At 43.4% G+C, this 24,087-nt stretch overlaps 9 protein-coding genes across 10 annotated transcripts; 6 read left to right on the forward strand and 3 right to left on the reverse strand.

Annotated features, from left to right (window-relative positions):
- Nucleotides 1-278: 278 nt before the first annotated feature.
- LOC108144462 (protein painting of fourth) lies at nucleotides 279-2,429 on the reverse strand. Of its 2 annotated transcripts, none has more exons than XM_017269364.2 (4): nucleotides 1,841-2,429; nucleotides 883-1,776; nucleotides 581-787; nucleotides 279-486 (listed from the first exon to the last, which is right to left on the reverse strand). In XM_017269364.2, exons 1-4 carry the CDS (start codon nucleotides 2,142-2,144, stop codon nucleotides 359-361), a joined length of 1,533 nt encoding a protein of 510 aa, XP_017124853.1. In that variant the 5' UTR covers nucleotides 2,145-2,429; the 3' UTR covers nucleotides 279-358. The 2 variants fall into 2 exon arrangements, with proteins under 2 accessions (XP_017124853.1, XP_017124852.1); XM_017269363.2 differs by having other exon boundaries at nucleotides 279-522.
- An 86-nt stretch (nucleotides 2,430-2,515) lies between these two features.
- LOC108144463 lies at nucleotides 2,516-3,345 on the forward strand. Its single transcript, XM_017269365.2, has 3 exons — nucleotides 2,516-2,623; nucleotides 2,685-3,044; nucleotides 3,101-3,345. The coding sequence occupies exons 1-3, from the start codon at nucleotides 2,544-2,546 to the stop codon at nucleotides 3,306-3,308; spliced, it is 648 nt and encodes a 215-aa protein (XP_017124854.1). The 5' UTR covers nucleotides 2,516-2,543; the 3' UTR covers nucleotides 3,309-3,345.
- Nucleotides 3,346-3,452: 107 nt separating this feature from the next.
- LOC108144870 (RNA-binding protein 28) lies at nucleotides 3,453-5,662 on the forward strand. The gene is made up of 3 exons (XM_017270021.2): nucleotides 3,453-4,619; nucleotides 4,680-4,935; nucleotides 4,996-5,662. Exons 1-3 carry the CDS (start codon nucleotides 3,502-3,504, stop codon nucleotides 5,602-5,604), a joined length of 1,983 nt encoding a protein of 660 aa, XP_017125510.1. The 5' UTR covers nucleotides 3,453-3,501; the 3' UTR covers nucleotides 5,605-5,662.
- A 120-nt stretch (nucleotides 5,663-5,782) lies between these two features.
- LOC108144216 lies at nucleotides 5,783-6,343 on the forward strand. Its single transcript, XM_017268890.2, has 2 exons — nucleotides 5,783-5,893; nucleotides 5,956-6,343. Exons 1-2 carry the CDS (start codon nucleotides 5,835-5,837, stop codon nucleotides 6,341-6,343), a joined length of 447 nt encoding a protein of 148 aa, XP_017124379.1. The 5' UTR covers nucleotides 5,783-5,834.
- A 16-nt stretch (nucleotides 6,344-6,359) lies between these two features.
- LOC108144217 (NADH dehydrogenase [ubiquinone] 1 alpha subcomplex subunit 8) lies at nucleotides 6,360-7,409 on the reverse strand. The gene is made up of 5 exons (XM_017268891.2): nucleotides 7,342-7,409; nucleotides 7,116-7,279; nucleotides 6,763-6,938; nucleotides 6,612-6,702; nucleotides 6,360-6,558 (listed from the first exon to the last, which is right to left on the reverse strand). The coding sequence occupies exons 2-5, from the start codon at nucleotides 7,242-7,244 to the stop codon at nucleotides 6,427-6,429; spliced, it is 528 nt and encodes a 175-aa protein (XP_017124380.1). The 5' UTR covers nucleotides 7,245-7,279; nucleotides 7,342-7,409; the 3' UTR covers nucleotides 6,360-6,426.
- Nucleotides 7,410-7,445: 36 nt separating this feature from the next.
- On the forward strand, nucleotides 7,446-8,260 carry LOC108144896. The gene has a single exon (XM_017270056.2). It carries the CDS (start codon nucleotides 7,485-7,487, stop codon nucleotides 8,223-8,225), a length of 741 nt encoding a protein of 246 aa, XP_017125545.1. The 5' UTR covers nucleotides 7,446-7,484; the 3' UTR covers nucleotides 8,226-8,260.
- A 140-nt stretch (nucleotides 8,261-8,400) lies between these two features.
- Nucleotides 8,401-8,950, forward strand: LOC108144899 (larval cuticle protein 9). The gene is made up of 2 exons (XM_017270060.2): nucleotides 8,401-8,489; nucleotides 8,544-8,950. The coding sequence occupies exons 1-2, from the start codon at nucleotides 8,478-8,480 to the stop codon at nucleotides 8,811-8,813; spliced, it is 282 nt and encodes a 93-aa protein (XP_017125549.1). The 5' UTR covers nucleotides 8,401-8,477; the 3' UTR covers nucleotides 8,814-8,950.
- Nucleotides 8,951-9,022: 72 nt separating this feature from the next.
- LOC108144898 (larval cuticle protein 4-like) lies at nucleotides 9,023-9,661 on the forward strand. The gene is made up of 2 exons (XM_017270058.2): nucleotides 9,023-9,090; nucleotides 9,150-9,661. The coding sequence occupies exons 1-2, from the start codon at nucleotides 9,079-9,081 to the stop codon at nucleotides 9,570-9,572; spliced, it is 435 nt and encodes a 144-aa protein (XP_017125547.1). The 5' UTR covers nucleotides 9,023-9,078; the 3' UTR covers nucleotides 9,573-9,661.
- A 280-nt stretch (nucleotides 9,662-9,941) lies between these two features.
- LOC108144897 (isochorismatase domain-containing protein 1) lies at nucleotides 9,942-11,127 on the reverse strand. The gene is made up of 3 exons (XM_017270057.2): nucleotides 10,906-11,127; nucleotides 10,622-10,831; nucleotides 9,942-10,295 (listed from the first exon to the last, which is right to left on the reverse strand). Exons 1-3 carry the CDS (start codon nucleotides 11,026-11,028, stop codon nucleotides 10,002-10,004), a joined length of 627 nt encoding a protein of 208 aa, XP_017125546.1. The 5' UTR covers nucleotides 11,029-11,127; the 3' UTR covers nucleotides 9,942-10,001.
- Nucleotides 11,128-24,087: the final 12,960 nt, after the last annotated feature.

The following is a 24,087-nucleotide window of genomic DNA, read 5'->3' on the forward strand; positions in this document are numbered from 1 at the left end:
TTTAACTTATAACGAGACGAGACGATACGTGACTTGACTTGACTTGACTTGACCATATATAAACTAATATGAAAATCATCATCGAGTACATATGATTATTGTATAAGTGATATTTAAGAGAGTCCCTTAAGCGATATTTGTTCGGGTTTAATATTTAAAACCGAAATATTATTTAACTTACGTATTATTATGTGTAATTTTAATTTGTATACCATAAATGTACGCTGAAATGAGAGAAACTGAACAAACCGAAAAGATAACAAATAAACCAACAGAAATACAAAACAAAATAAACTAAATTATTATTTTAAGAATCGCCTACGACGAGTAATTTGGTAGACGTTAGTAGCATGACAACTTAAGGATCAGGATCGCATTCCAGTTGAGCGTAAAGCTCCTCCAGTCTGTCATCCTTCTCCGGCGATGTCCTTAAAGTCTCATACTTGCCAGAAGTCAGCTTTGCACTCTTGCGTCGTCTGGAGGGACCTGAAAACATCCAGCCAAAACAACACAAACGGGTTGCTGAGTAAGATACAAGGAAGCCCGTGAGGCAGAGGACATTATTAGAACGTTAATATACTTTTGGTCTTCTTGCGGTTCTCGTCTGGCGGATGCGCGGTCGGCTTGCCAGCCGGTTCCTGGACGGCAGTGCCATTTTCGGGAATTCCCAAATAGGCACACTCCGTCTTGATGTCGCGCATTAGGTGGACTGCATTGGATCCTATTATACAAGCTGATGGATTCCCGCGCGACTCTATTTTGGGCGTCAGATCCGATATTAACGAATCTGTAGATAAAAAGATAGATAGATAGATAGTTTACAGTTTCAGAATTCAACTATCAGAATTGACCGATTAATTGGACTAGTAGGTATATATTTACCTCCTAAAATGTTCTGTTGAACTTGCAGGTTCTTTATGATGGCACCGTATTCGGCCATCTGGCGCTTGAGCTTTTGAATCTCCTTCTCCTGGTCGTTCATCTTATTATTGTCCTTGCACTTCCTCCTGACCTTGCCTCCGCCACTGGAATCGGAGCAGTTGTCGCTGTCGCTGATGATGATCGACTCCACGGGCGGTGGCGTAATGACCTTGCAGTCGGCGTTGTCGTCGTCGCCGCCATTTGGCGAGGGCATCCTGTGATAGGAGCTGGTGCACTGCATTGTGGGCACGCCGGCGCGCTTCCGTAGCCGTCGGTAGCGGACCGTGAGAGTACGGCTATTAAGTGGACAGTTGACCAGCTCTCTGAACGCCTCCATGGTGTGGTCAGGTGAGGCGTAGCGCACGAAAGCGTAGCGAGCTCGCTTCTCTCGCTTCAGCACACCGATGTCCACTCGCACGGCGTTGATGAAGTAGGCCTTGATGGCCGAGGTGGTCATGTTGAAGGGTATGTTGCTCACGTACAGCGAGCAAGGATCAATGAGCTCGGCCTGCTCCTCGTCGGTGAAGGGCTTGACCTCCGCCTCCAGGTAGCCGGTGCCAAAGCGCACCCTATTGATCTCGCGAATGGTGGCCTCGACATCGGCTCCGACCCTCAGGTGCACCAGGCAGTGGCGCGGAGCCACGGAGGCGGTCAGGACCACGTCCCGAATCTCCCTCGATATACCGGCCAGCATGGGAGCACTGATTTCGGGGTCTGGGAACCGAATGAGGAGCGCCACAGTTGCGGTGGACTGACCCGCTTTGTTGGTCAACTCGCGTTCCAAGGCAAGGGCTTTCAGAGTGTGTTCGCGGCGCAGTTTGGCCAGTTCGCGACGGGACATCTTGGCAGTATCGGCTAAGGGGATTACCGAATTATGCTTGCTAAGATATGGGTGTCAGTCAGTGATTAGTAAGCTTACGTTTCTTGTTTTCAGTGGTGCTATTCTCCAGCTCGGCATCGTTGTCGGAAGTTGGTCCATCGGCGACCGAGTTCCACGGCAGCAATTGACTCCCGACGGGAGTCGTCTCGAACAAATAAGCCTCCGGAGGAGGAGTGCATCTGTTGGCCGCGTAGGGGGCTACATGCTTGTCCATAATCAGCTGGTTACCATCACCCGGCGATGGGTCCATCACGCCTATGATCCTACCCTGATCCTCGGTGCTGTTCAGGCGTTTCGCGACCGGAGCGTCGCCCGCTTCTAGGGCCGCGCGTTTCGAATCCATTTATGTTATCAAAAATAGAAATAAAACCCGACCTATACAATGTGTTCCTATCTAAAATTGTGGAAAAAACACTGTTGTTCACCAGCTGTGTCTAGCTGAGCTTGTGGAGTTAAACTGACTAAATGTCGAATCTATTGGCAGCAGCTGGCAAACAGCCGACTAAGATACGAATTCGGCATTGTTTCCTGGGTTGGGAAGTGCCCCAATTGTTTGTTGTGATATCCCTGTTGTTTGAGTTAAAAATGGTGGAGGATTTTTCAATTTTGTGGTCAAAACACAATCGCTAGCGTCAGCTGATTTTCATGCAACGACCTGGCAAGGCTGACACACAGCTGATTTCGTTGCCAGATTGTTTTTTGTTGTTGGTCAATACGGAAACATATGTAATAGCAAAACAAAATGTGTGCGGCTCTTTTACGAAGTGTTAAATTGGCTAACTTGAGGCCAATTACGGCTATATGGCATAACCAGGGACTGCAGTGAGTGATTATATGTTTATATATACAGGAACTGGTTTAATAAAAAGCCCTATCCATTCAGCACAAGTAGTTCGGTCTGTAAGTGGCGAAATGTGTCCTCCGGCGAGGTGGAAAGAAAACTTTTGATCGGCGACAGGCTTCCGGACAACTACAAATTGATCTACCGTGCACCCATCGAGAGTTATGTGACCTGGACAAAGAATATGTCCACTGCAACCACCTCGATTCTGGGCTTGGTGGCTGCCTATCACTGGGCTACCACCATGAACTTCGTAAATATGGTCCAGAAAATGGACATTGCTATACTGGTCTCCCAGGAATCTGATCTGTACTACTTTCTAACTGGATTTGTTCTCATCAATCTGGCGATACGCGCCTTTGTGGCTAAATATCCTTTGAGAATTTATAAGAGCTCGGAAAAGTACTTTGGCATAGATAACATTTTAGTTTTTATAATACATTCCACCTTGCTTTTAGGTATGTGGCTGTCTACGGATCCCAACTGCCACTGGGAACTGTGAAGCACTATTTTGAAAGAGGTCAAATAACTGAGTACAAAAACTTTTTGAATCCCTGGAGCCATATTATGTACAAACTGGGCAACCGCTCTTCCATGCTGCTAGTTGACTACTTTAAGACGCCCTCGGAGTTTCACCAGCTATTCGCGACCAAACAAGATACTTAGTTTTGTAGCACAAGCCGTAAATTGTTAAAATATATGTTTTAAAAAAAACGAAATCTTTTGTAATTTTTTGTAAACAACCAAACAGCGTTGCCAGATATTGGCGCGAAGTGTTGGTAAACAGTGTCCCACAGAGTTATTGAATTGCTCCCACCTCTAATTCGATACCAAAACAATTGAAATCTCCACGTGCGAAATGGAGCTTAAAAAAATGAAACCTTTAACAGATGATACGGCAGAATCCCCGCCAGAAACGGTGGGCGGGGAACAGGCCCGGAAGCGCCGCAATCCCTTCAACACACAGCGCCTGAAGGAGGAGAAGGAACGCCGCCAGAAGAAGCGGGCACGCCTCATCGTGCGCAACATAAGCTACAAATCTACAGAGGAATCGATGCGGGAGCACTTTGGGCAGTGGGGCACTCTGGAGGACGTGCACATCCTGAAGCGTGGCGACGGCAAGCTGGTGGGATGCGCCTTTGTCCAATACGAGACCATTAACCAGGCCACCAAGGCGATTCTGCACTCCAATGGCAAGGAGCTGCTGGGGCGTAAAGTATTTGTGGACTGGGCCCTGGGCAAGGATGAGTACGTGGCCAAGAACCCCAAGGATGAGGAGCCGGAGGAGAAAAAGCTGAAGGTGGAGGTGAAAGAGGAAAGTGGTGATGAGAAGGAAGTCAAGGAGGAAAGCGAGGAAGAGGGCGATTCCGGGGATGAATCGGAGGCGGAATCGGAATCCAATGAAGATGAGGAGGATAACGAATCCGACGGCGAGGCGGACGACGATGATGAAGATCAAAAAGAAGACAAAGACGAATTAAAATCAAAATTAAACATTGAAAATGTCAAAAAGGAGAAGCAAATCTCCAACGACGTCCAACAAGGCTGCACGGTCTTTATTAAGAACGTGCCCTTCGATGCCGAGGACGCGGATCTGCGGAAGGTGTGCCGCAAGTTCGGCTTGGTCAACTATGCCATCATCAATCGGCAGGCGGTTTCTGGCCACTCCAAAGGCACAGCCTTTGTTAAATTTAAGGCCAAGGAATCGGCAGATCTGTGCCTGCAAGCTGGCACCGAGTTCAAGCTAATGGATGAAGTCCTGGATCCTCATCCCGCCCTGAGTCGAGAGGAAATGAAGTCAAAGCAGTCGCAGAACAACAAAAAAGATGACGCCAAGGACTCGAGGAACCTGTATTTGGCCAGAGAAGGTCTAATCATGTCCGGAGCAAAGGCAGCCGATGGGGTTTCCGCTTCAGATATGGCCAAGCGCCATCAACTGGAGCAGGTTAAGACGCAGGTGCTCAAGAACTTGAATCGGTAAGATTGTTAGACATTTTAATTATATATACATTTCTAATCAAATGATTTTAATCCCAGGTTTGTTTCCCGCAACCGCTTGTCCATCCACAACCTCCCCCAGAACTACGACAACGAGAAGCTGAAACAAATGGCTCAGACCTACACTGGTTTCCGGCCCCACGAATGCCGCGTGATGAGGGAGCAAAAGATTACCCCGGAGCATCCGCAGGGCAAGTCCAAGGGCTTCGGTTTTCTCTCCTTCGACACGCATCAGAGGGCATTGACAGCGCTGCGGAAATTGAACAACAATCCCAGTATATTTGGAACCCAGAATGTAAGTTATCAAATAGGAAAATTCCATCCAATAACTTACATTTTTAACTCTTCCCTTTAGCGCCCCATTGTGGCCTTCAGTATAGAGGATCGCGCCGTTCACAAAATCAAAGAGAAGCGCACGGAGCGCTCCAAGCTGAACAATCCCACGTACCAGAACAAGCAACAGCAGCGCAAGGAGCAACGCCAGCAGAAGCGTAATGGCCAAAAGGCCAAGCCCCCCGTTCCCCAGACAGACAACAAAGCCAAGCTGCAGAAACACATCAAGAAACTGGAGGCATCGCGGGCAGCCAAAGTGGAGGGCAAAGCCGCAGAGAAGAAGCAGCTCAGTGATGTCCAGAGCGACTATGTGGGCACAGCAGCGAAGCCAGGAACCTCGCTGAAGATGCGATCCAAAAAGAAGATTATCGAGCAGTCAAAGGAGCACATGAAGAAGCTGAAGACCGAAAAGCGCAAGCAGAAGAATAAGAAGATACGGGAATCGCATCTGGCCGAGCGCAAGGCCAATAATCGGCCCAAACAGGGACGAAAGAAGGAAAAGGATGACCTGCGACCCCTAATTAATAAGTACAAGAACATGATTAGTGGAAATCAAGAAGGCGGCGGCGTCAAGGGAGTCACGGGAGGTAAAATTAAGAAGCCTAAGCGTACCAAGTGGTACACCGAGTAAAGTTCCCTTGTCTAGGTTAAGAAATGTTATAGCAATAAAACTATAAATGAGAAAACAATCCAGGTAAACCGGGTCTTTTTCCTAGGACTACGGATAGAACATCTGCTTTGGCTATGAAGCTACCTGCCAAGTCGGGTATATATAGTTGGCGGAGTGGACGAAGCTCTTCAGTATTGCCTAGCAGTGCCTGTGAAGCGTTTCGTTCGCACTAAAACAAATCTATCTCAAAGATGGCTCCTCGGGAGAAAGTTGAATTCGTGCTAGTTCGCCTGGCCTATGTGCCGTACATGTAAGCACTCAATATAGCGTTTGAAAACGATCAAAAACTTATTTGAAATCTCATTTCCACAGTCATCCTCTGTATCCACGCATCAGCTACCAGATCAGAAAGCATCCTCCCACAGGATCGATCATCCAAGTGCGCGATTGGTTCGAGCACGTGATGATGAGGGAGCGATCCAGCCTCCCGCCGGATGTGAACATTCGCTACGCCGAGTGGCGCATCATCACCGGGGATGTGGAAATGTTCCAGGTGCAGGGCTGTCGCTTCGACAAGATCATGCTGGTGCTGGGCGAGGAGAACATCTCGTGGGTTTTCTATCAGAACATGCCGCTGCATCGCCGCATCGAGGGCAGCGCCTGCTTCCCTGTCAGCTACTGCGGCTGCTGCCTGAACAACCAGTACTTGGACATTATGGCCAAGATCAAGCAAACTGTGTCGAGAAAGAAGATACGATGAAATAAATACTTTCGAGTACTAATGGAAACAAGAGTTTATGTTAAGATGAACGCTTTCAAATTTCACTAGGCGCTAGCAGCTGTCTATTCCAGCCAGTGGAAGCGGGAGCCGTACTTGGCTGGTGGCTTGGGGTAGTCCTCGGGCAGACCGGGGGTGGCATCGGGATAGGAGACCTTCTCCTCCTTCTTGGGCGCCTCGCGAGCTGATTTGATGACCTGAAAGCAGGTGGGTTTAGCAGTGTTCCAAGAAATCCCGTCTAGAAACTCACCTTGGCCCGGGCGAAGTAGCCGTAGGAAGGACGATCCCAGTCAAAGTTATCCTTGATGCACTTATCAAACACTCCCTGCGTCTTGCGGCAACTAAAATATGGTTGAACTTGGCTTGTAGTTCTTGAAATCTTTAAAATCGTGGGGTCTTACTGTGAAAAGGCCATGGTTCCGCTGCTTTTGTCCAGGCAAGTGGCGTACTGCATGAACTCCTCATGGCAGCTCTTCTTCACCTTGCGGAAAAAGTCGAGGGCGCAGTTGGTCACCGCCTTGCCTTCCGCCAAGCAGGCACGCGGATCGTCCAGCTCCTGCCGGCACAGCATAAACTCCTGCAATTACAACGCAAAGCAAACGTAAACAAACCGAGGAAGGTGCGTTTTGAGGTTAGGTTATATAACTAAAGCGCTAGGATTTGGCCCTCTCCACGGCAGCCTTCTCTTTTTGGAGCTGTTTTTCAGCTGGGTACTACTACCGGGAGTACTCAGGTTTAATCTGTGGGTACTAACATTATTAGCCTGCTCGCATTGCTTGCCCAAATGAAAGGAGCCAGCCCGCAAAGCCGCCGACGAAAGATTCAGCTCCTGGACGTTCAGCTCCGACTCCTCGGGCAGTGTTGTGTTGTTGGTGATGACCATTGTAGCGTTGTTGTCCTGTCCGTTTAACAAAAAACCTGTAAGGGGTTTTAAAATGAATAAAAAACCCAAAAGTTCTTAATTTTGTGGCCAAATTTACGTTTGCCTACAACACAACAGCTGATTTTGTTTCAGGGCTGCACAGTCACAGCTGTCAGTCGTACTTATCGATAGTTCAGAGAAACAAACTTAGTTATCGATAGCAAACCGTCAATTTGAAATTTCAAAAACAAAGCTCTGAAAATGATTTCTTTTATTTTATATATTTGCATATTCGTTGCCGCGGCAGCTCCGCGCAATTTAAAAGTAGTTAAGTACGAGGACTCGGTTGACACCATTGTTAAGGACCTCATCGACAATTGGCAGTCACCATTTGTTTACCTGAAAAGTCGCGGCTACCTGCCAAAGGATCTGCCTGATTTGGATTTTCAGCAGCTTCAGGGGAATTTAGATCCAGAGCTGTCCTTAAAAGATTTAGATGCCTTTAACAAGGACTCCAAACGGGAGGTAGAAACTAAAAAGGTGCTAAAAACCGATGAAGAGGTTGATCAGCGAGCAGCCCGTTCCCTTGAAGATCCCAAGGAACTAGATTTGAAAAGGATGTTCCAATCGTTGTTCTCCTCCAACGACAAGAATGCCTCCGAGGAGATTAAATCAAAACTGGGTGTAACCTGGGACATGAATGCTCTGAAATCCTCTGCCCGTCTGGGAGCCAAACAATTTCTGGACAAGTTTAATAGCAAACGAAATCAAATGGAAAAACTTGTATTAAATGAAGCACCAGACGAAGTACATCAGCTCATGATTCCACCGCACGCCTTGGAAAATAAAAGTAACGAAACTATGGAGAAGTCTTCATATTATAAATCAAACTTTCCAAAGGGAGTGGCCAAGATTCTGAGCAATCCAGAGATAAGGATCAAGGACTGGGACTCAAAGCCAGCCCTAGACACATTTCTTAAAGCTGCCCAAAAGAAGTTTTAAAATTGTTGTTGATTAAATGTTCTTGTAGTTCCGAATTGGGTTGGCCCAAAGCACAATTAATTAGTTGGGGGCGGCTGGCCTGCTAGTGCCAGAAGCAGGCGCGATTGAGACGCCGCAAATTTGATATTCATGGCTGTCTGGTTAATCTCAGTCATTAGCAGAAGCGATTGAAACCCGTTTAGTGGGCTAGGCAACTTTGGCGTAGTATAAAAAGCCGCTGGCCATTGTTTTAGATCCAGTAGCTGCTCCAAAATGCTGAAATACGTGAGTTTAATCGGATTTAAAGGGTCACATTAGTTGACCAATGTCTATCTTCAGGCCCTTATTCTTGCCTTGCTGGTGGTTTTGGCCAACTGCAATGAGGAGGATGTCCAAGCTCAGCTGGTGAAGTCGGAGAACCACCAAAACCTGGACGGAGCTGGTCAGTTCGAGCACGAGATCACGGTCACCAATGGCATCCAGATCAAAGCACATGGCAATGTGAACGGCATACAGGGCGAATACTTTCTGCCCGGCGAAGATGGCAAGCAAATCCGGGTGACGTACACAGCCGATGCAACCGGCTTTCATCCGAAGGTCGAGGAGTGATCGCTTGACCTTGACTATATAATATAATATGTATTTACACAAAACGGCTGTTTGTCATGATTCTTTTGATGATGGGATGATGTTGTTGTATCAATTAAACGTTTGTGGCTTTGTGATCCACATAATTTATGACTTTACGTTCAGATTTTGGCTCAACAGGTTACTCAGGAATTCGGGAACCGACTTATATATTCGTTTTGTGGGGTATTTAAGACCTTGGCCTGGTTTTGCTGGGCAACAGTTGAGTTGATTGAAGGTTTACAAAATGTTTCAATATGTAAGTTGATGTGGGGCTCCCGTAAAGCGATCCCTCTGCTCAATTATACCTTCCCCCAGCTGGCTTTTATCCTGCTAATTGGTGTGTGCGTGGCCAACGACGATGATGCCCATGCCCATGTGGCGAATCAGTACAAAAAGGAGGATGGCCACGGCAAGTTCTCCTATGGCTTCGATTTAACCAATGGCATCGGAGCCGGAGAGGCTGGCGATGAGCACCAAGTGCATGGCGAGTATCACTTCACCTCGAAGGAGGGCCTGCCCGTGAAGGTATCCTATACGGCGGATGAGCATGGCTATCATCCGCATGGCGATCTCCTCCCCACTCCTCCGCCCACTCCAGTGGCGATTCTCAAGGCGTTGGCCTACATCGATGCCCATCCGCAGAGGGAACAACATCGCCCAGTTGTCCATCATCATCATCAACATCCTGGGCATCCAATGCATCCGACAGTCAGTCCGCATGGCCATCGTCATCACTGAGCACTCGAATGGGTCATATTCCGGCCAGGGCGTCGCTGATTTCCCACTGCCATGCCCTGTTGAACAAATAAAAGGTTACGACGCAACAACACTCAGCCTTATAATCAATGGAGGGTGGCGGCAGTACATAAAATTCGCATTGTCATCCGCATAATAAGGAGCCCGGCGGAAATGGTCCGAAGGTGGGGGAAACTCGGCGGAAGCGAAGCCATTCGAGGCCATTGTTAAATGGCAAATTCAAATATGGACTTGCCCATTGTGCGGGCGCATTGGAATATGTTACGGAAATGACAACTTAAATGGGTGCTGCTCCCATTTGGCCCATTATCCCCTCGCCATCCGTTTATCCTTGAAAAACACTTTGCTGCATGATGGTTATATAAATGCAATTGGCATCATCACATATATGTATGAACAAAAGCGGTTGCCTCACAGCTTGGCACTGCCCACGGGCAATCCGTTCCCTTTGCGCGTGAGTTCCATATCCACCGAGGGCTGGTTCACCAGTTTCCGGACCACATCGAACTTGGGGTTGTTCTTGTCTCGCACCAAGTCGAAAATCACGCTTTCGCTGGTAGTGATCACACATCCCGCCTGGCGCAGCCGCTCCAGAGCCAAGTCCCGATCTTGGTTCAGCCTGGAGGAGCAGCAGTCCGCCACTATGTACACGTTGATGTTCTGCTCGAGGAGATCAATGGCAGTCTGCTCCACGCAAATGTGGGACTGTGGGAGAAAAAAAGGGGTTGAATTAAAATAAATTTGATTTCTTTAAAATTAAATCGACTTAAACATTTCCATTTTTGAACAAGTTGTGCTGAAACTATTTGGAGTTTTTAAGGAAAAATAATAAAAAAAATAATAAACAGTTTTATAGATTTTAGAAATGGAAATTTAACGGAATAAAAAGCAGGGTATTACAAAATGTTCTTCACTATTGGAGAACATAATAAGCAGTTTTATAGATTGACTTTTCATATATGTATATATATGTATAGGATACCCACAAACAGGGCTTATCCTAAAATCGATTTGTTATTAACACAACCCACCTCCAGGCCATACAACACCACGTCCTCCGGCTTGTCACTGAAAATATCCTTGATCACAGCCTTGACCTCCGGAGTAAACATGCTGAAGAGGGTTTTTCCGGAGACCAGCTTTGCATGACTCACATCCAGTTGCGCCACAGTTTTTCCCAGCTTTTCCGGATAGTGTTCGGTGACAATCAGTGGAACATCCAGAGCCTTTCCCGCCTTGGTCTGAAATCGATTACGGGCTAATCTTAGATAATCCAATGATAAGAGATCAATACCAAAATCAAAGTTCAACTTACAAGTTTGTCCACATTCTTGATCATGTTGTCGAAAAGCGGCATAGCGGGTCGGAATTTCTCCTGAATGTCGCACAGCAGAAAGAGGGTTTTCTTTGGGTTCAAGTGACAGCGTCGCAGGGCCATTTTATTGTTTATTTTTTGTATAATTAATGTTTTTAAAAGACACAATTTTCACCTGCTAATTAAACTGATTGTAACAGCTGTTCGTTACCAGGGACACCGGGAAAGCGAAACGGTTTTGTGATCGATTACAGTTGATAAGCTGCGATCGCGGGTGCGATCGATTACGCAATAACCGGTTCGTTTCTTATTGACCGTTATTTTTTATGAACGTCATGCTAAGTTTGAAGTATTTCATTTAATTAATTTAAAAGTATTTATATGCTTATGGAGATCTTTTAAAAAATAATTGTTACAAATAAAAAGCTTAACAGAAACCGTAAAATTGTATATGTGCAATACTTATGTTCGTAAAGTAGGCCCACTTCAACTAAGCAGATTTAAAGCATAAAAGCTGTTATAGCACCGATGATAGGACAGATCACTTAACCGCCCGAGTTAATTAAAAATCTCACATAATCCTCATTTAATTTAACTTTGCCCGAGGCGACATCATCAAGTAAATAATTACTAGCCGCCCCGTCCCAGTGGCGCCTAGGCCAACGGCAATTAAGTCGAAGCTGCCGCACAGCCAGCAGATTTATATTCATAAGCCAAGGCAACCTGGAATCCGCAGGCATTTATAATTGAATTCCTCGCCAACGCCCCCTTCCGCCTTCGACATTATAGTAATGAAGCCACCGGTCCAGTCAATTTCAATAACGCAATCAAATGCGTGCAGTTTCAAAAACCACAAATGTGAAGCTCTGGCGGTGACTGTATAGGTGGACCCAATGCCATTGACATGCCCGGAACGAGTGTTGTCCGGCGGAGCCATAGCCATAGCAATCTCTTGGACATTCCCGGCACGTAGCCTCGATGGACCCGATACTTCGGCCGGGAAAAGGAAGCCCACGATAATGGCCATGGCGAGTCGCATGCATATTTCAGTAATTTGCTCCGCCTTTTGTGTGCCACGCCCCCTTCCCTATCTCCCAGGTTTTACCAGTCTACATATTTCATGAGACCCCAAAAGTTTGCGGATGCTGCAATTTGGGGGCTAAAGAAGTGAAACCTTAGTGGAACCACTCAAAAAGTAATCGAAATGTCTGAGACAAACACATGCGTACGCACCTTAATGGCACCTGTATTTGCTATTTGCCCGGGATTCTGTATTCATGACGCCTCGCTCCCTAGTCTCCTAGAAGAAGTCATCTTGATTTTCAATTTCGACGCCATTTGCGCTTCACCGGAATCGAGAGTCATTTGCATTTTTCTTCAACTACACTTTCAATTGAAAAGTACTTGCACTTGCTGTTCAAAAAGTAGAACATTTCGGTGCCTTTACTAAAAAATAAAACAGTTGGATCCTTGTAAAAAATTGAAATTTAAGAGTCTACTTAAAATTTAATTATGTACATAAACTAAAAAAACATTTAAGAATAAAATGTTTTTCTCATATGTCCTATTTTTTTATTGAACGCAATTAAAAGTTTTGGCTTTTAGTTATTTTACTATTATTAAATGATGAAAAATTTCAAAAATACGATCAAAAATAATGTACAAACCATGCGCCACTAAAAGTAAAATATTATTTCTTTTGCCATTTTTTTTTAACCTTTTCCTTGCGACTCCAAAAATCTAGCTCCCTTCTTGAAAAAGTGTATTGAGTGCGTAGTCAAAAAGTGCTAATGCTAATATTAAGTCGACATAATTGACAAAAAGTGTTTTCATTTGCAAAAGTAAAAAGTAACAGAAAAACAAGCTCCCCTCAGCAATTTGTTGACATCTCCCAGAAGCAATTTTATTGAATGTGAAAATTTAAAATTGTTCATTTGAGAAACAATTTGTGAGCATAAAGTAAAGTCGAAATGTTTTCGTTTTGTTATTTTAGTACATTCAGCCATAAGTTCGAATATATGGCAATAAAAATCCAAGATGTTTGGGGAGCAACAACAGCAAGAAGCGCCCAGAGAGTTTGTGCGTCTGTCTGACTGTATTTTTATGTGATTTCTCAAGCCATCTTCCAACTGGGGAAAGTGCTCTCATGCGAGATCGAATGGGGAAACTGGGAAAATGTTATGCCATTTATTTGGAGTATTCAAGTCTTTTGGCCTTCTGCACCCCCGTCCTCCTCTCCTTTTGCCTGTGCCATTTGCAATTGTGCAATTTACCCAATGAAATGTAAATGCGAATCAATTGTAGTTTTATTTGCAGTAATTCCTGATTCGACAACCCCGACTTTGTGTAAACGCATTTAATTTCGAATATTCAATTTCCATTTCCATTTGCATATTGCTATTTCCGTCAAATATTGGTGTTTAAAGGCTCTCGGTTCGTCAGTTAGGGGGAGCAACTAAAAGAGTTGAGGTCCCGTGGCAGTGGAGAAACATCAGAAAGCACTTTGCACGGAGGGAGGGGAAACCTTTGGTGGCCCCCAAAACATATGCATACATACATGTATGCACAGCGCAGGTACGTGAGGCGATACCCCAAGCCAATTTGATTTGGGCCACCCACGTGTGCCCTCTGTTTACAACTCCCGAGGTCGCCTGCCTCGCATGCATATCAACGATTCTCAAATTGGCGACGAAATGATATGCCAAACTACACACGACGCAGGAGGAAAATATTTTCTTCCCCGGAAAATTGTGGCACCCAATCCTCCAGTCCTCCAGCATTGAGAACATGCAGCCACATCGACATTATCGGGGGGCACAGGCACAGTCACAGGTTGTAGGTTGTCCTCCGTAGGTTGTAGCTGTAGCTAATGCTTGTCACGTCGCCTCCAACATTTGACAAGGCAAATTCGCCGAAAATTCCGCCTTTTCTGACTTCGGGACGACTCATTGTTTTTTACCGAAGCATCGAAGAAAATGATTTTCGCAGGTGAATTGGAAAGCGCGTAATGTCGTAATGTTTGACTTGCCGGCAGGCACGTTGCCAACACATGTCCTCCAGTCTTTACAAAATCTGCACTGAGGGAAACCAGAGATTTTTAAGAGTAAGTGAAACAAGAATTTGCATTTAAATGACTTTCTTTATAATGTTTAAGACTTTTTATTTACAAAATAAGTTCTGAGAAGCATTTTATTTCTTAAATTTCATATTTAACACTTAATCTTTAAAAGTAATAATATCAATTTAAACGTAGTCAAAATAATATACCAACTTATTATTTAACTAAATTGGAATAAAAATAAACTTAAGCTCTTACTGAAAAAATTGCAATAATAATTTGTCATATGCTTAATTAAAATGCTAGTAACTAGATGGTTTTGAGTCTCACAAATAAATAGAAACAACACAAGCTATTACCTTATACAAGTAGTTTATGTTTAAAATAAAGTATATAAACAAAAACAATATTAATTTTGGATGAAAAATGGGTAAATATTTATAACAAATCACTAATGTTATTAAAAATGAAATTTTACTTCAAACCTGTTTTAATTTATGAAATTCAAGCAAAAGCTGGAACTAACACAAGCAAATGTTTGTAAAGCGCATCTTATTTTTTGTCTGTATCGATTTTAAGTGTAAGCTCACGTGTCGCATCGAACTTGGCGGACCACGGGGCGTATGCGTATTCCACTTTTGCAAATTGGATGAAAATCTTTGGCTTTTCAGCAACGCAATTCTTTATTTTTTTGCCACCAAGCCACCAAGCCATCAAACCCCCAACCCATTGCCCCAGTGCGATGCATCAGGCTGGAAATTGACATGTCTAACAGAGGGTTGCATTGCTCAAAAGGGCAAAATGGTAGAATTCCGGGGTTGAGCCTCCCTCATTCATCACGGCACGCCTGGCCGTGTCACACAGCATAGCATGGCTGGCTAGCCAGCATATATGCTGTACACATTCGGGTCCAACAAACAGCAGCAACAATTTCGAAGAAAAAGGATTTACAGCATAGATTCAAAACACCTACACGCAAGACAGGACAAGTTCTTGGCAGCTTACTCCGTGTATCTTGTTTCTTGGTTCATTTTTTTTTTCTTTTCCCTGCCTGGATTACGTATTTCTGTAAAGTTTTGCCCCCCTTTTCGCCTGGCCGCAAACGAAAAAGATTCAAACAAATTGAAGAGCTCGGCTCACCTTGGTGCCCATTAAACGTGCTGAACTGAGCTGAGCTGAGCACCTGAGCATATGTTACCCAGTCCGACGAGTGCGAAATGTGCTCCACGTTGCCCCAAAACGAGGCGAAAAGCCGTAACTCTTCGCGTCCACGTTTTTATTGCCACCAGAACTTTAAGGAGATTGCAACAGGAATGCTATTCGCATTTGGCCCAGCTACTTGCCGTCAAAAGGGGTTCATTCAACCGAGCGTCAAGCGGAGCGCATTTCCGGATTCCGCATTCCGGAGTCTTGTCACTCCGCCGGAGTCTGCAAATAAACCCGGCTGAGTGGCCTGCTTGGGTACTGCAACTCCACCATGGCTTTGATAAATGTGCACATAATTATGGCTCGACCATTTGAATGGGTCTGCCTTGCCTTAAAGCCATGTAGCGTGGCCTGCTTAAAGGTCATATCCACAACGGGTCTTAATTAATGTTGCATAATTAACAGTGGCAGGGGGTAGGGGAAAGGGCGGAAAAGGTAGCAAAACAAAGTTAAAGCACGGCAAAGAAAAACACAACCGAAAAACAAAAACTTTTCTAAGCATCTGCAAAACATAAAGCATACAAATTCTCACATCCCTGCCCAAGAACATGAAAAAAAAATTGCGGCAGGCCGGGCTCAAAGGAAATGGAAAAGGAAAACGTCCCAAAGGGCAAGCGGCGCCAAAGGCGAAAACAATGCCCAAAAGGGGCGTGGCCAGGGCGGGGGAAATTCCCCCACATTTTCACGTCTTTGCCGCTGACAGCCTTTTGGCCACCTTCGACTTGGGGTAGCGCCTTCAAATTGGCGCCAAGTTTTAATTATTCCATCATATTTATAAACTTTTGTACTTGCCACGCAGACTCATTATGTACGTCATCCACCCACACTCACACACATCCGCACAACAACAAAGCACTCACACACACACTCGCATTTCAATGGTGGCTTTAGCTGCACTGGGAAAAAAATTATTGTAGGACTATTATTTTACTAAATATCGAATTTATTTAAATAAATAAACGACTAAATTTAAAAAATGTTTAGAACAGTCTAAAGCTTTGCAATAAAATATGGATAATTGAATCACATTGGATCTTCTTTAAATCCAAAGTAAGTTTTAGCTTGTAGTTTCACCTATCAACATTAAAAAGTAAAAAAAAAATTAATTTTAGAAAGAAAACAATTTTATTGCGTAGGGACCGTTTTTCAAATGATTTAAAACACCAGAAACCTCTGTAATTTATCTCCCCTATATTAAGATTAAATTATTCGCCTCTTTGAATTCTCTTTCATTATTATTGCAGTGCAGAAGCCAAGTGCCTTGTTGTTGCCGCTGTTTCCCTCTTGTTTTTGTGTCGTATCACAATAATGGCAGGGCGACAACGGCAGGACAATGACGACGTCTGCCTGCTTGGCTCCATCCTGGCCAGGCATAAAGGAGTACCAAGGAGCAGGGAGCAGGGATACGGCGGTGGCACGAGGCGTTACTCCATAAAAATGAACAACAGCTTTTTATTGCCGAACAATGAAGGCGAAAGCAGCTCTAAACAACCAAAGCAGAGCAAAGTTCGACCTTTCCCCTTCTTGGCCGGCGATCCTGTTTGCCAGAGTCCTTGTCTTTGTTTGCTGCTGCCGCCATTGGTAAGAGCATTTAATGAGGCTGTCGCATTATTGTTCAATTGTGCTTGGAACGACTCAGCTTGGCCGAGGAATTTCAATAAATACGGCTAAGAAATTGAGAGTGTTACTCTATAAAAGGTTTATGGATAAATCGAAGAATCGAATTAAATCAAGCATTTATTCGACTTAATCCAGCAACAAAAACGAACAATAAAGTTATAGACCTATAGTTTGTTGCTAGCTGCATGTACAAATCAATTGAAGAGTGAGTCAAAAACAATTAGAGCAAACAAATTTTGTGGGTATTAAATTCTCAAATGATTGTAGCAAGTTAAATAATTTTAAACACAACTGTTGCAAATGTATGTTAAACGGAAAATAAAATCTAACCTCTCCAATTGCCAAAAACATAATAATAAATAAATATAAATTAAGCGTCAAGGGTTTGTAGCAAGTTAAATAATTTGAAACACAACTATTGCACATGTTTGTTAAATGGAAAATAAAATCTAACCTCTCCAATTGCCAAAATAATAATAGCAAATACATGTTAGAACAACCGCAACCAAGTTTTATCATGCAATTATCAGCAAAATTCTAAGCATAAATCAAGCGAGCCAATTATTTCAAATATTTCCTAAATCAGCAACAAAAATAAATGGCCAAATAATCGGCTTAATAAATCAGAGGCCTAAGGCGGAACACGACACGACTGGATTAGGCCACCGAAATGTGGGACCTCCGGTGGCGCAACTGCCTGAGGACTCAATTAATGGAATGGAAACGAAAAACGAGAGCCTCCTTCGCTGATGAAACTAATAACATGTCAGCCAAGTTACGCACCAGGGCACACAGAGGCACTACCTCATCCCAGAACCTCTCAGGACAACCCATAACCATCTGCAACCCACTGCCACAACACTCAAAGGCTAAACGAGGCTCAGCGCTGACACTCAAAGCCGACAAGTTAAGCCTGTCGCACATGGCGATTAAGCGGCGAAAGAATGAAGCCACCCCCTCACACACCCCCCTAGATTAGCACTTTGTTGCAGTTGGAAAGGCTGGAATTCTGGATGCCCCATGGCCCAAAAGTCGCCCCTTTTTCAAGGGCTTCGTTAGCCCGCCGGCAATTTCTGGCCCCTCCAGCCAGCCGGCATCCACTACGTATGAGCAATATTGAATCGCAATGCAGTTGCAGTGGTGCAGTGGTGCAGGGAAGGGCAAGGGGAAGGGCAAGGGGAAGGGGAAGGGGAAACAGAGCTGAGGAAGGTGGCACGTAGAACGGCAGAGGATCCACATCCACTGAATGTGCATAGTTAGAGTGATAAACTGCTTTGGCACGGAAATGGCCCTGGAAATGGAAATGATGTCGAGTGTGCCTGTGTGCATAAAAAGGCCAATTAGAGGACGACTGAGTTGCACGTTTTCCGTCCAAGCACTGAAATTTTTAACTGTAACTGTTAGCCTAGAGTGCTGTCTTTGTTACTATTTCAATAAGCAACAATTTTCTCACAGAAAACCGATTTCAAAAAGGCATACCTTCAAAGATTTGTGGTTCTAAAAATCTGCGTTTTAAAGATGGAATAGATCTTCTTGAAATTTCTTTTTGTGCACTCGTTAACACCTTTCGCCCGTAATTTTTCTCAGTGCCCTTGTAGGCGGCACAGCGTACACTTGGCGACTGACAAATGCCAGATTTACGACCACATCTAACTTTTTGCCAGCCAACATATACACTCGGCTCGCCTGTTTATATTTTAGGTTTCGGCCTAGGAATTTATGGTTGCAGGCAAACTTTAAATGAACTTTTCGGGGACAGGGGAGCGTGGGGTGAGGGGAAATTAAATAAGTTACATGTTCCGGCATACCGCTCCTTTCGGCATAATCAAAAGTTTTAAATGCATCATAAAAAAGGGAACTTTTTTTTTTTTTTTCTGTTTTGGTCAATTTGAAAACTTGCCGGTGACGTATGTGGGGGATTTATGTGTTTTATTTACTTTTCTTGTTTTCTTTTTTTTTTTAAGCAGCAGGGCTTCTGTTTATGATAAATCTAGAGGCGACAGGTGGAGGATATCTGTCAAATGCAGTAAAAGCAGTGACAGCGAACATAAAAATATTTATGAGTTTCAATATCAGCGGGAGCAACAAAGGCAATAACAAGTGCTGCATAAATTTACCTGGTAATTTCAAGGCGTGTCCTTGGCTCTTGAACTTGATATGTGAGCTGTCTATGTACTTTATATACATATATCTTAAGTGGCTGCTGCCGCCTAGCTACCTTGTGCATTAAACATTATTTGGCAAGACGGCCGAAATCTGTGTTACATAAATTATCAGCCAAAATGCTCTTAGTCCTGACTTGATGTCACTTTTATTGACTGTTTTTGGTGCTGTCTGGGCACCAGTACCAGCACCAGTACTCGTGGCATGACAAAGCAGAAGCGGCGGGGCCATAAAATTTCAATTATCGAAAATTGCCCTCGGATACCGCCACCACTCGTAATATAATTAAGCACGAATGTTGACGTTTCAATTAAATTACGAAAATCATTTCATACGAGCCATACTTAATATTCATTTTGTCGGCATCGAGCCAGACCATGATTACATACTACTTTTGCCAAAAGGTGTCTGCGATCCAAAGGAAGTGTGAGTGGGTGGGTCTGGGTGTGTGTGCGCCTGTCAAGTGTGCTTTGCTGCTGTCAATTACACACATCCTTTGGCTTATGAGTGGGGGTGTGTGTGTGTGTGGAAGTGGGAGAGGTATTACACCTGGGATACCCTGATTGCCAGCTTTCGGGCTGCATCTTTTGTTATCTCGAGGACTACAGACTTTGAGCTCGTAATGAAATTGGACTGCACTTATTGCCAACTGCCAGATTTACCCATTCCATCACCTTAAAATATGCCCCAACACGGCCAGACTTCAGTGGCAGCGCCACCGGCAATTGACCCAGTTTACTAGCACCACCCCAGGACCTCAGTGGCAATTGTCTCGGATCTCGACTCTCGGCTCTCGGTTCTCGACTCTCGGGTCGCCCACTTTCACTTCATCTAATTAAGCGACCTCTCAATGCGTGACACAATCCCTTGACCCATAAATGAAAAATTAATTTATTTGCTCCAACTGCTGCAGTTTGTCTCGCATTCATTTCGCGTCCTCCTTTCCAAACAACGAATTAAAAGAGCTGAGCTGAGCAAAATGCAGTGGCTACACAGGAAACAAAAAAGATGAATTGTAAAAACAATATATAATATAAAAAAACATATTTAAACAGTGTTATTTAAATGTATTAAAGGACCAAAATATTATCCTGTAATCCAATTAATAACATTTTATTATAGATACTGTTTTGAAAAATGAATTAACAAACTTTTTGTTAAACAGGCTTAATTGTTAAATATAATATTTATAAAAATATGTTTAAAAATGTTTGTGATTAATCGATACTATTTGCAAATGTAATAACTAATTTTTTGTAAACTTCAGTAGCTACACAGGATTAAAAACGGGAGGTTGTAAAAAAAATATTTTAATAAATATGTTTAAAAAATGTTTGTAATTCGATCTTTTTATCAACATTTGAAAACATTTTTTTTATTTAGAGTAGAGTACATGGCAAAAACCACAGAAATGTGGTTATAACAGAAATGTATAACAAAATAAAAAAAAATGTTTTCTCTCTTTTACATTGCATTATTAATTCTAGTTCATATTTTGCTCACCGAATAGGGTAGTAAAAAATGTATAGCTACAAAAAGTTCATCAGTGCATAATTAACTAACAAATGCCTTTTTAAAAGTGTCTTTGTAAGAGCCACTGCCACTTCATCTGTCTGACAGTAATTTAATTTGCCTGAGCAAGACAATAAGTGGACTCGCTTACTTGCCAACTCTTTTCCCCCGGCTGATTAAAACAGAGGACTTGCGCGCTGAAACTTAAGTTTACGATCCAATCAAGAGCAGGGCATAAAAATAAAAGCGAAAGATGAAGAACTAGCTTGGACTTCGATATATATATAGTATTATATAGTATACTAAGCACACATATATTGGAGACGCTGACCGTAAAAAGCTAAGCAATAAAATTGGAAAGAAACAAGCCAGAGGAAGACGACTGTCACGGTCTGTCGTTTTCCTCTGGCTAATGGCTTATGTAAGAGCCCGAAGCCGGGGGGCCAGGATCTCGAAAGGACCTCAAAGGGGTGTGAAAGCCTGCCGGGCTAACAAACACAAGCCCACCAAAACAGCAACAGACGTAAGCGTCTTATTAGATTTCAGTGTGTACTTTACGTCGGGTAAAGGACTCGGGATTCGAGTACCGACGAAACCACGGCGACGCAGGAATTGGCAGGACAGCACTCGCATTAACAACTTCATTAGGGCCCAAATACACATAGGCACACAGGCATCCAGGCATCCAAGCATCCAGACCAAACACACACACATGCTTGGCCAGCTGCTAAACTCAACTGTGAAGTACATTAATTTTGTGGGCTTTTGGCAACTGGCAATAAATCTTCGGCTTTTCTTCGGCTATCTATAGCCAGTTGGAAAGGGGAGAAAGGGGATGCAGATTGACAGCTGGATTGAATTGGGAAATGCAGCCTCAGCTGACATTTATGGCCCCGACAAGGCCGAGAACAATGCTGCACTGCTATCTCCCAGGACATCGGCCCTTTTGTTGTGCGAGGCAAAATTAATTAGTGCAGCCAAAGTATCCGACAGAGAAACAATGTAGCCGCAGCAGCAATCGGCCAAAACAAATCAAATTACAGAGGAGCTGGGCGCCGAAACTGTTGACCGGGGGATCCGGGGAATCTACTCCTCTCTTCAGTGTTCCACCAGGACCAACACTTTCGTAATGGACAGTGCTAGTGCTAGTCCTTCGCATGTTGGCTGTGAAGCAACAAATGTTGCAGCTGGCAAATTGCCTTTTCCAACGAGTTGGCAATAAAAACGGTGAGAGGCTTCAAGAGCTATTGCCAGGATACCAAGGGAACAGCAACCACAAGCCCAAGGACAACAAGTGGAAAATGATTATTCAAAACAGAAATTTCCATACTTTCATGGAGATTTTTCAAAGTGAAAGGTTAGGTATGAGCAACATTGGATGGAAAACAATTATTGAAAACAGAAATTTATATGCACTTAGGATAACATGTATTTCAATGGGCTTAAAACCAAAACAACTAGACGTTTATCAATAAAAAAAAAAACAAAACTGTAATACCCAAAGTTGCAACCAAATAAAAAACAAAAATTTTTATTTTGACAAGTGGGTCTGGAGAACAAATAATTAATTAATTCAATGCCAAATAATATAATCATTTACAGTTTAAATTTGTAGTCCAAGGCCTTATTTTAAAAACAACCCAATTTTTATTTTGATACTTTCGTGATAAAAAATTAATACTCATCTTATTAGGAAATTGTATTTAGTTTAAAATTCATGTTATTCAAGATGATTTGTTTTTTAACTTTATCAACTAAAAATAGAGTGTGTAGTAACAAGTATTAATATTATATCTTAAATTAATGTTAGATTTAATTTTCATTTATAAACTTTCATATATAAAATATTTTCAAGCCTTGGGCTATTAAACAATCCCAGAAACTGCATTTCGTTAATTAATATTATAAGACAGTAAATCATTGTTCAGCATACTAAAATTCATTGGGGCAGCAAGACATATGCCCATAACAAGGAGGAAATTCCTTAAACAGCATAACTCAATCCTGCTTAATTAACATTGAAAATCTGCAGTCGGAAAAGCTGCCCCCTGCGTTTTAGTTATGTTACGGATTATTGGGCTTGTACATTTTAGCATTACAACCATTCTTCATCTGTTATTCTCGCCCTTAAACTCCCTGGCGTATACTTAATATTTAAGCAGACAAGAAGGTTGCCGGCCATTATTTGTTCATTATTCAACTGTTATCAGCTTGTATCTGAGCCAGAGGCTGAGCCAATCCAATATATTGTATAGTATACGATAAAAGGCCTTCCGGCCCACTGCCTGCTGCGGTCAAAGGTCGCATTCTGTGGGCACGTCTGCCCATTAGAGACAATAATTTTCTTTAAATTTGTCGATTAAATTGAGCGCAGCGAAAGCGAATGATATCCCAATGGCAACCGCAAGTGAGTAATGTGTGTGTGTGTGTGTGCGTATACGAGTGTACGAGTACACTCGGCTTAATGTGAGTATACTCGGCTTAAAGGCCGACTAATGAATTTAGCCCAAACCCGTCGGAATTACGAGTTTTAAATTGCGTGACAGAAACGCTTTCAAAGGCAATTAGAAGGCGAGTGAATGTGTGTGGGCTTTTTGCAGCATACTTGGCCCCGAGTTAAAAGGCCATGACAGAAAATGTTTAGCATACATACGAGAATCCTTGAGAATCCGCTGGACCAGGACACGTGACATTAGCACTGGCATCGCAATGCCACCGATGATTTCCCGGAAACGGAAGCTGTAGCCAGTCCGCATTATCGCAAATTAATGCGCCATTATTAGACAAATGCATGACAAGCGATTTAATTAGGGCGCCATAAACAGTTCGTCCACCCATAGACATATATATATATAAATATATAGCATGCCCACTATATATATACTCGCTGTGACAGTTGGCTGACATTGCTGGGGCATCATTATAGTCAATTGCAGGATGGTAGGATGGCCTGCGGATAATCAAGCGCTTTTAATGATTCCGCATTCTGTGTCTCTGTGCAAAAGGGGAAATTGCATTTCTGCCATTGATTGCCAGCTTTAGTTTTTCCCCTCTTTCCACTCCACTCCACTTTCGCGAGGGCCATCAAAAAACAATTTAATATTAAAATTTTCATAAATATTCAGACAGCACGACCCAGGACCACACTTGCCACGGCTCGGCACGTTTGGCCAGGATTTTATTTTCCAACAAACCAAACAGAGGAACCTTCTAAACTCGACAGCTGGCCCAATTGATGGTCGTTTTTGATTCGGCCTATTAATTAACAATTCCATTATTGCAGATGTGCGAAGATTGGGCTTTAATTAAATTGCTTGTAATGCGGTAATTATCACTCACACACACTCTCACACACACAGTCGAATTTACCCCTGTAATTAATGAGTTTTTAGTTAAAAATACATTTTTGCTTGTAATAATGACTTGAGGGGCGAATGGGAACGGCAAACACCATCATGTGCCTGGCATTTTCAATAAATTAAAGCACACACACACACAGCTCATTAAATGCTTTACATGTGTTGGCCTCTCCCCACTTTTGCGGAAAAGTCAAGAAGAAGTCCCTAATTTATGCAAATGCCTATGCCAAAATGGGCGACTGTGGGTGTGCGCCCGTGCACTTA

This window comes from Drosophila elegans, unplaced genomic scaffold, assembly GCF_018152505.1.
Source record: "Drosophila elegans isolate 14027-0461.03 unplaced genomic scaffold, ASM1815250v1 contig_183, whole genome shotgun sequence".
Lineage (NCBI taxonomy): Eukaryota > Metazoa > Arthropoda > Insecta > Diptera > Drosophilidae > Drosophila > Drosophila elegans.

What these genes read in the sequence shown, in the direction of transcription:
- LOC108144463 (XM_017269365.2), top strand. Translation starts at nt 2,544, where the DNA reads ATGTGTGCGGCTCTTTTACGAAGTGTTAAATTGGCTAACTTGAGGCCA. An exon ending in TGGCATAACCAGGGACTGCA is followed by an intron (nt 2,624 to 2,684) that starts GTGAGTGATTAT and finishes CTATCCATTCAG; the next exon opens with CACAAGTAGTTCGGTCTGTA. An exon ending in ATTTATAAGAGCTCGGAAAA is followed by an intron (nt 3,045 to 3,100) that starts GTACTTTGGCAT and finishes CCTTGCTTTTAG; the next exon opens with GTATGTGGCTGTCTACGGAT.
- LOC108144870 (XM_017270021.2), top strand. Translation starts at nt 3,502, where the DNA reads ATGGAGCTTAAAAAAATGAAACCTTTAACAGATGATACGGCAGAATCC. An exon ending in GTGCTCAAGAACTTGAATCG is followed by an intron (nt 4,620 to 4,679) that starts GTAAGATTGTTA and finishes TTTTAATCCCAG; the next exon opens with GTTTGTTTCCCGCAACCGCT. An exon ending in GTATATTTGGAACCCAGAAT is followed by an intron (nt 4,936 to 4,995) that starts GTAAGTTATCAA and finishes TCTTCCCTTTAG; the next exon opens with CGCCCCATTGTGGCCTTCAG.
- LOC108144217 (XM_017268891.2), bottom strand. Translation starts at nt 7,244, where the DNA reads ATGGTCATCACCAACAACACAACACTGCCCGAGGAGTCGGAGCTGAAC. An exon ending in GGAACCATGGCCTTTTCACA is followed by an intron (nt 6,703 to 6,762) that starts GTAAGACCCCAC and finishes ACCATATTTTAG; the next exon opens with TTGCCGCAAGACGCAGGGAG. An exon ending in GCTACTTCGCCCGGGCCAAG is followed by an intron (nt 6,559 to 6,611) that starts GTGAGTTTCTAG and finishes ACCTGCTTTCAG; the next exon opens with GTCATCAAATCAGCTCGCGA.
- LOC108144897 (XM_017270057.2), bottom strand. Translation starts at nt 11,028, where the DNA reads ATGGCCCTGCGACGCTGTCACTTGAACCCAAAGAAAACCCTCTTTCTG. An exon ending in TCAAGAATGTGGACAAACTT is followed by an intron (nt 10,832 to 10,905) that starts GTAAGTTGAACT and finishes AATCGATTTCAG; the next exon opens with ACCAAGGCGGGAAAGGCTCT. An exon ending in TGGTGTTGTATGGCCTGGAG is followed by an intron (nt 10,296 to 10,621) that starts GTGGGTTGTGTT and finishes TTTCTCCCACAG; the next exon opens with TCCCACATTTGCGTGGAGCA.
- LOC108144216 (XM_017268890.2), top strand. Translation starts at nt 5,835, where the DNA reads ATGGCTCCTCGGGAGAAAGTTGAATTCGTGCTAGTTCGCCTGGCCTAT. An exon ending in CTGGCCTATGTGCCGTACAT is followed by an intron (nt 5,894 to 5,955) that starts GTAAGCACTCAA and finishes TCATTTCCACAG; the next exon opens with TCATCCTCTGTATCCACGCA.
- LOC108144896 (XM_017270056.2), top strand. Translation starts at nt 7,485, where the DNA reads ATGATTTCTTTTATTTTATATATTTGCATATTCGTTGCCGCGGCAGCT.
- LOC108144462 (XM_017269363.2), bottom strand. Translation starts at nt 2,144, where the DNA reads ATGGATTCGAAACGCGCGGCCCTAGAAGCGGGCGACGCTCCGGTCGCG. An exon ending in CACCACTGAAAACAAGAAAC is followed by an intron (nt 1,777 to 1,840) that starts GTAAGCTTACTA and finishes TAATCCCCTTAG; the next exon opens with CCGATACTGCCAAGATGTCC. An exon ending in TCAACAGAACATTTTAGGAG is followed by an intron (nt 788 to 882) that starts GTAAATATATAC and finishes TTTTATCTACAG; the next exon opens with ATTCGTTAATATCGGATCTG.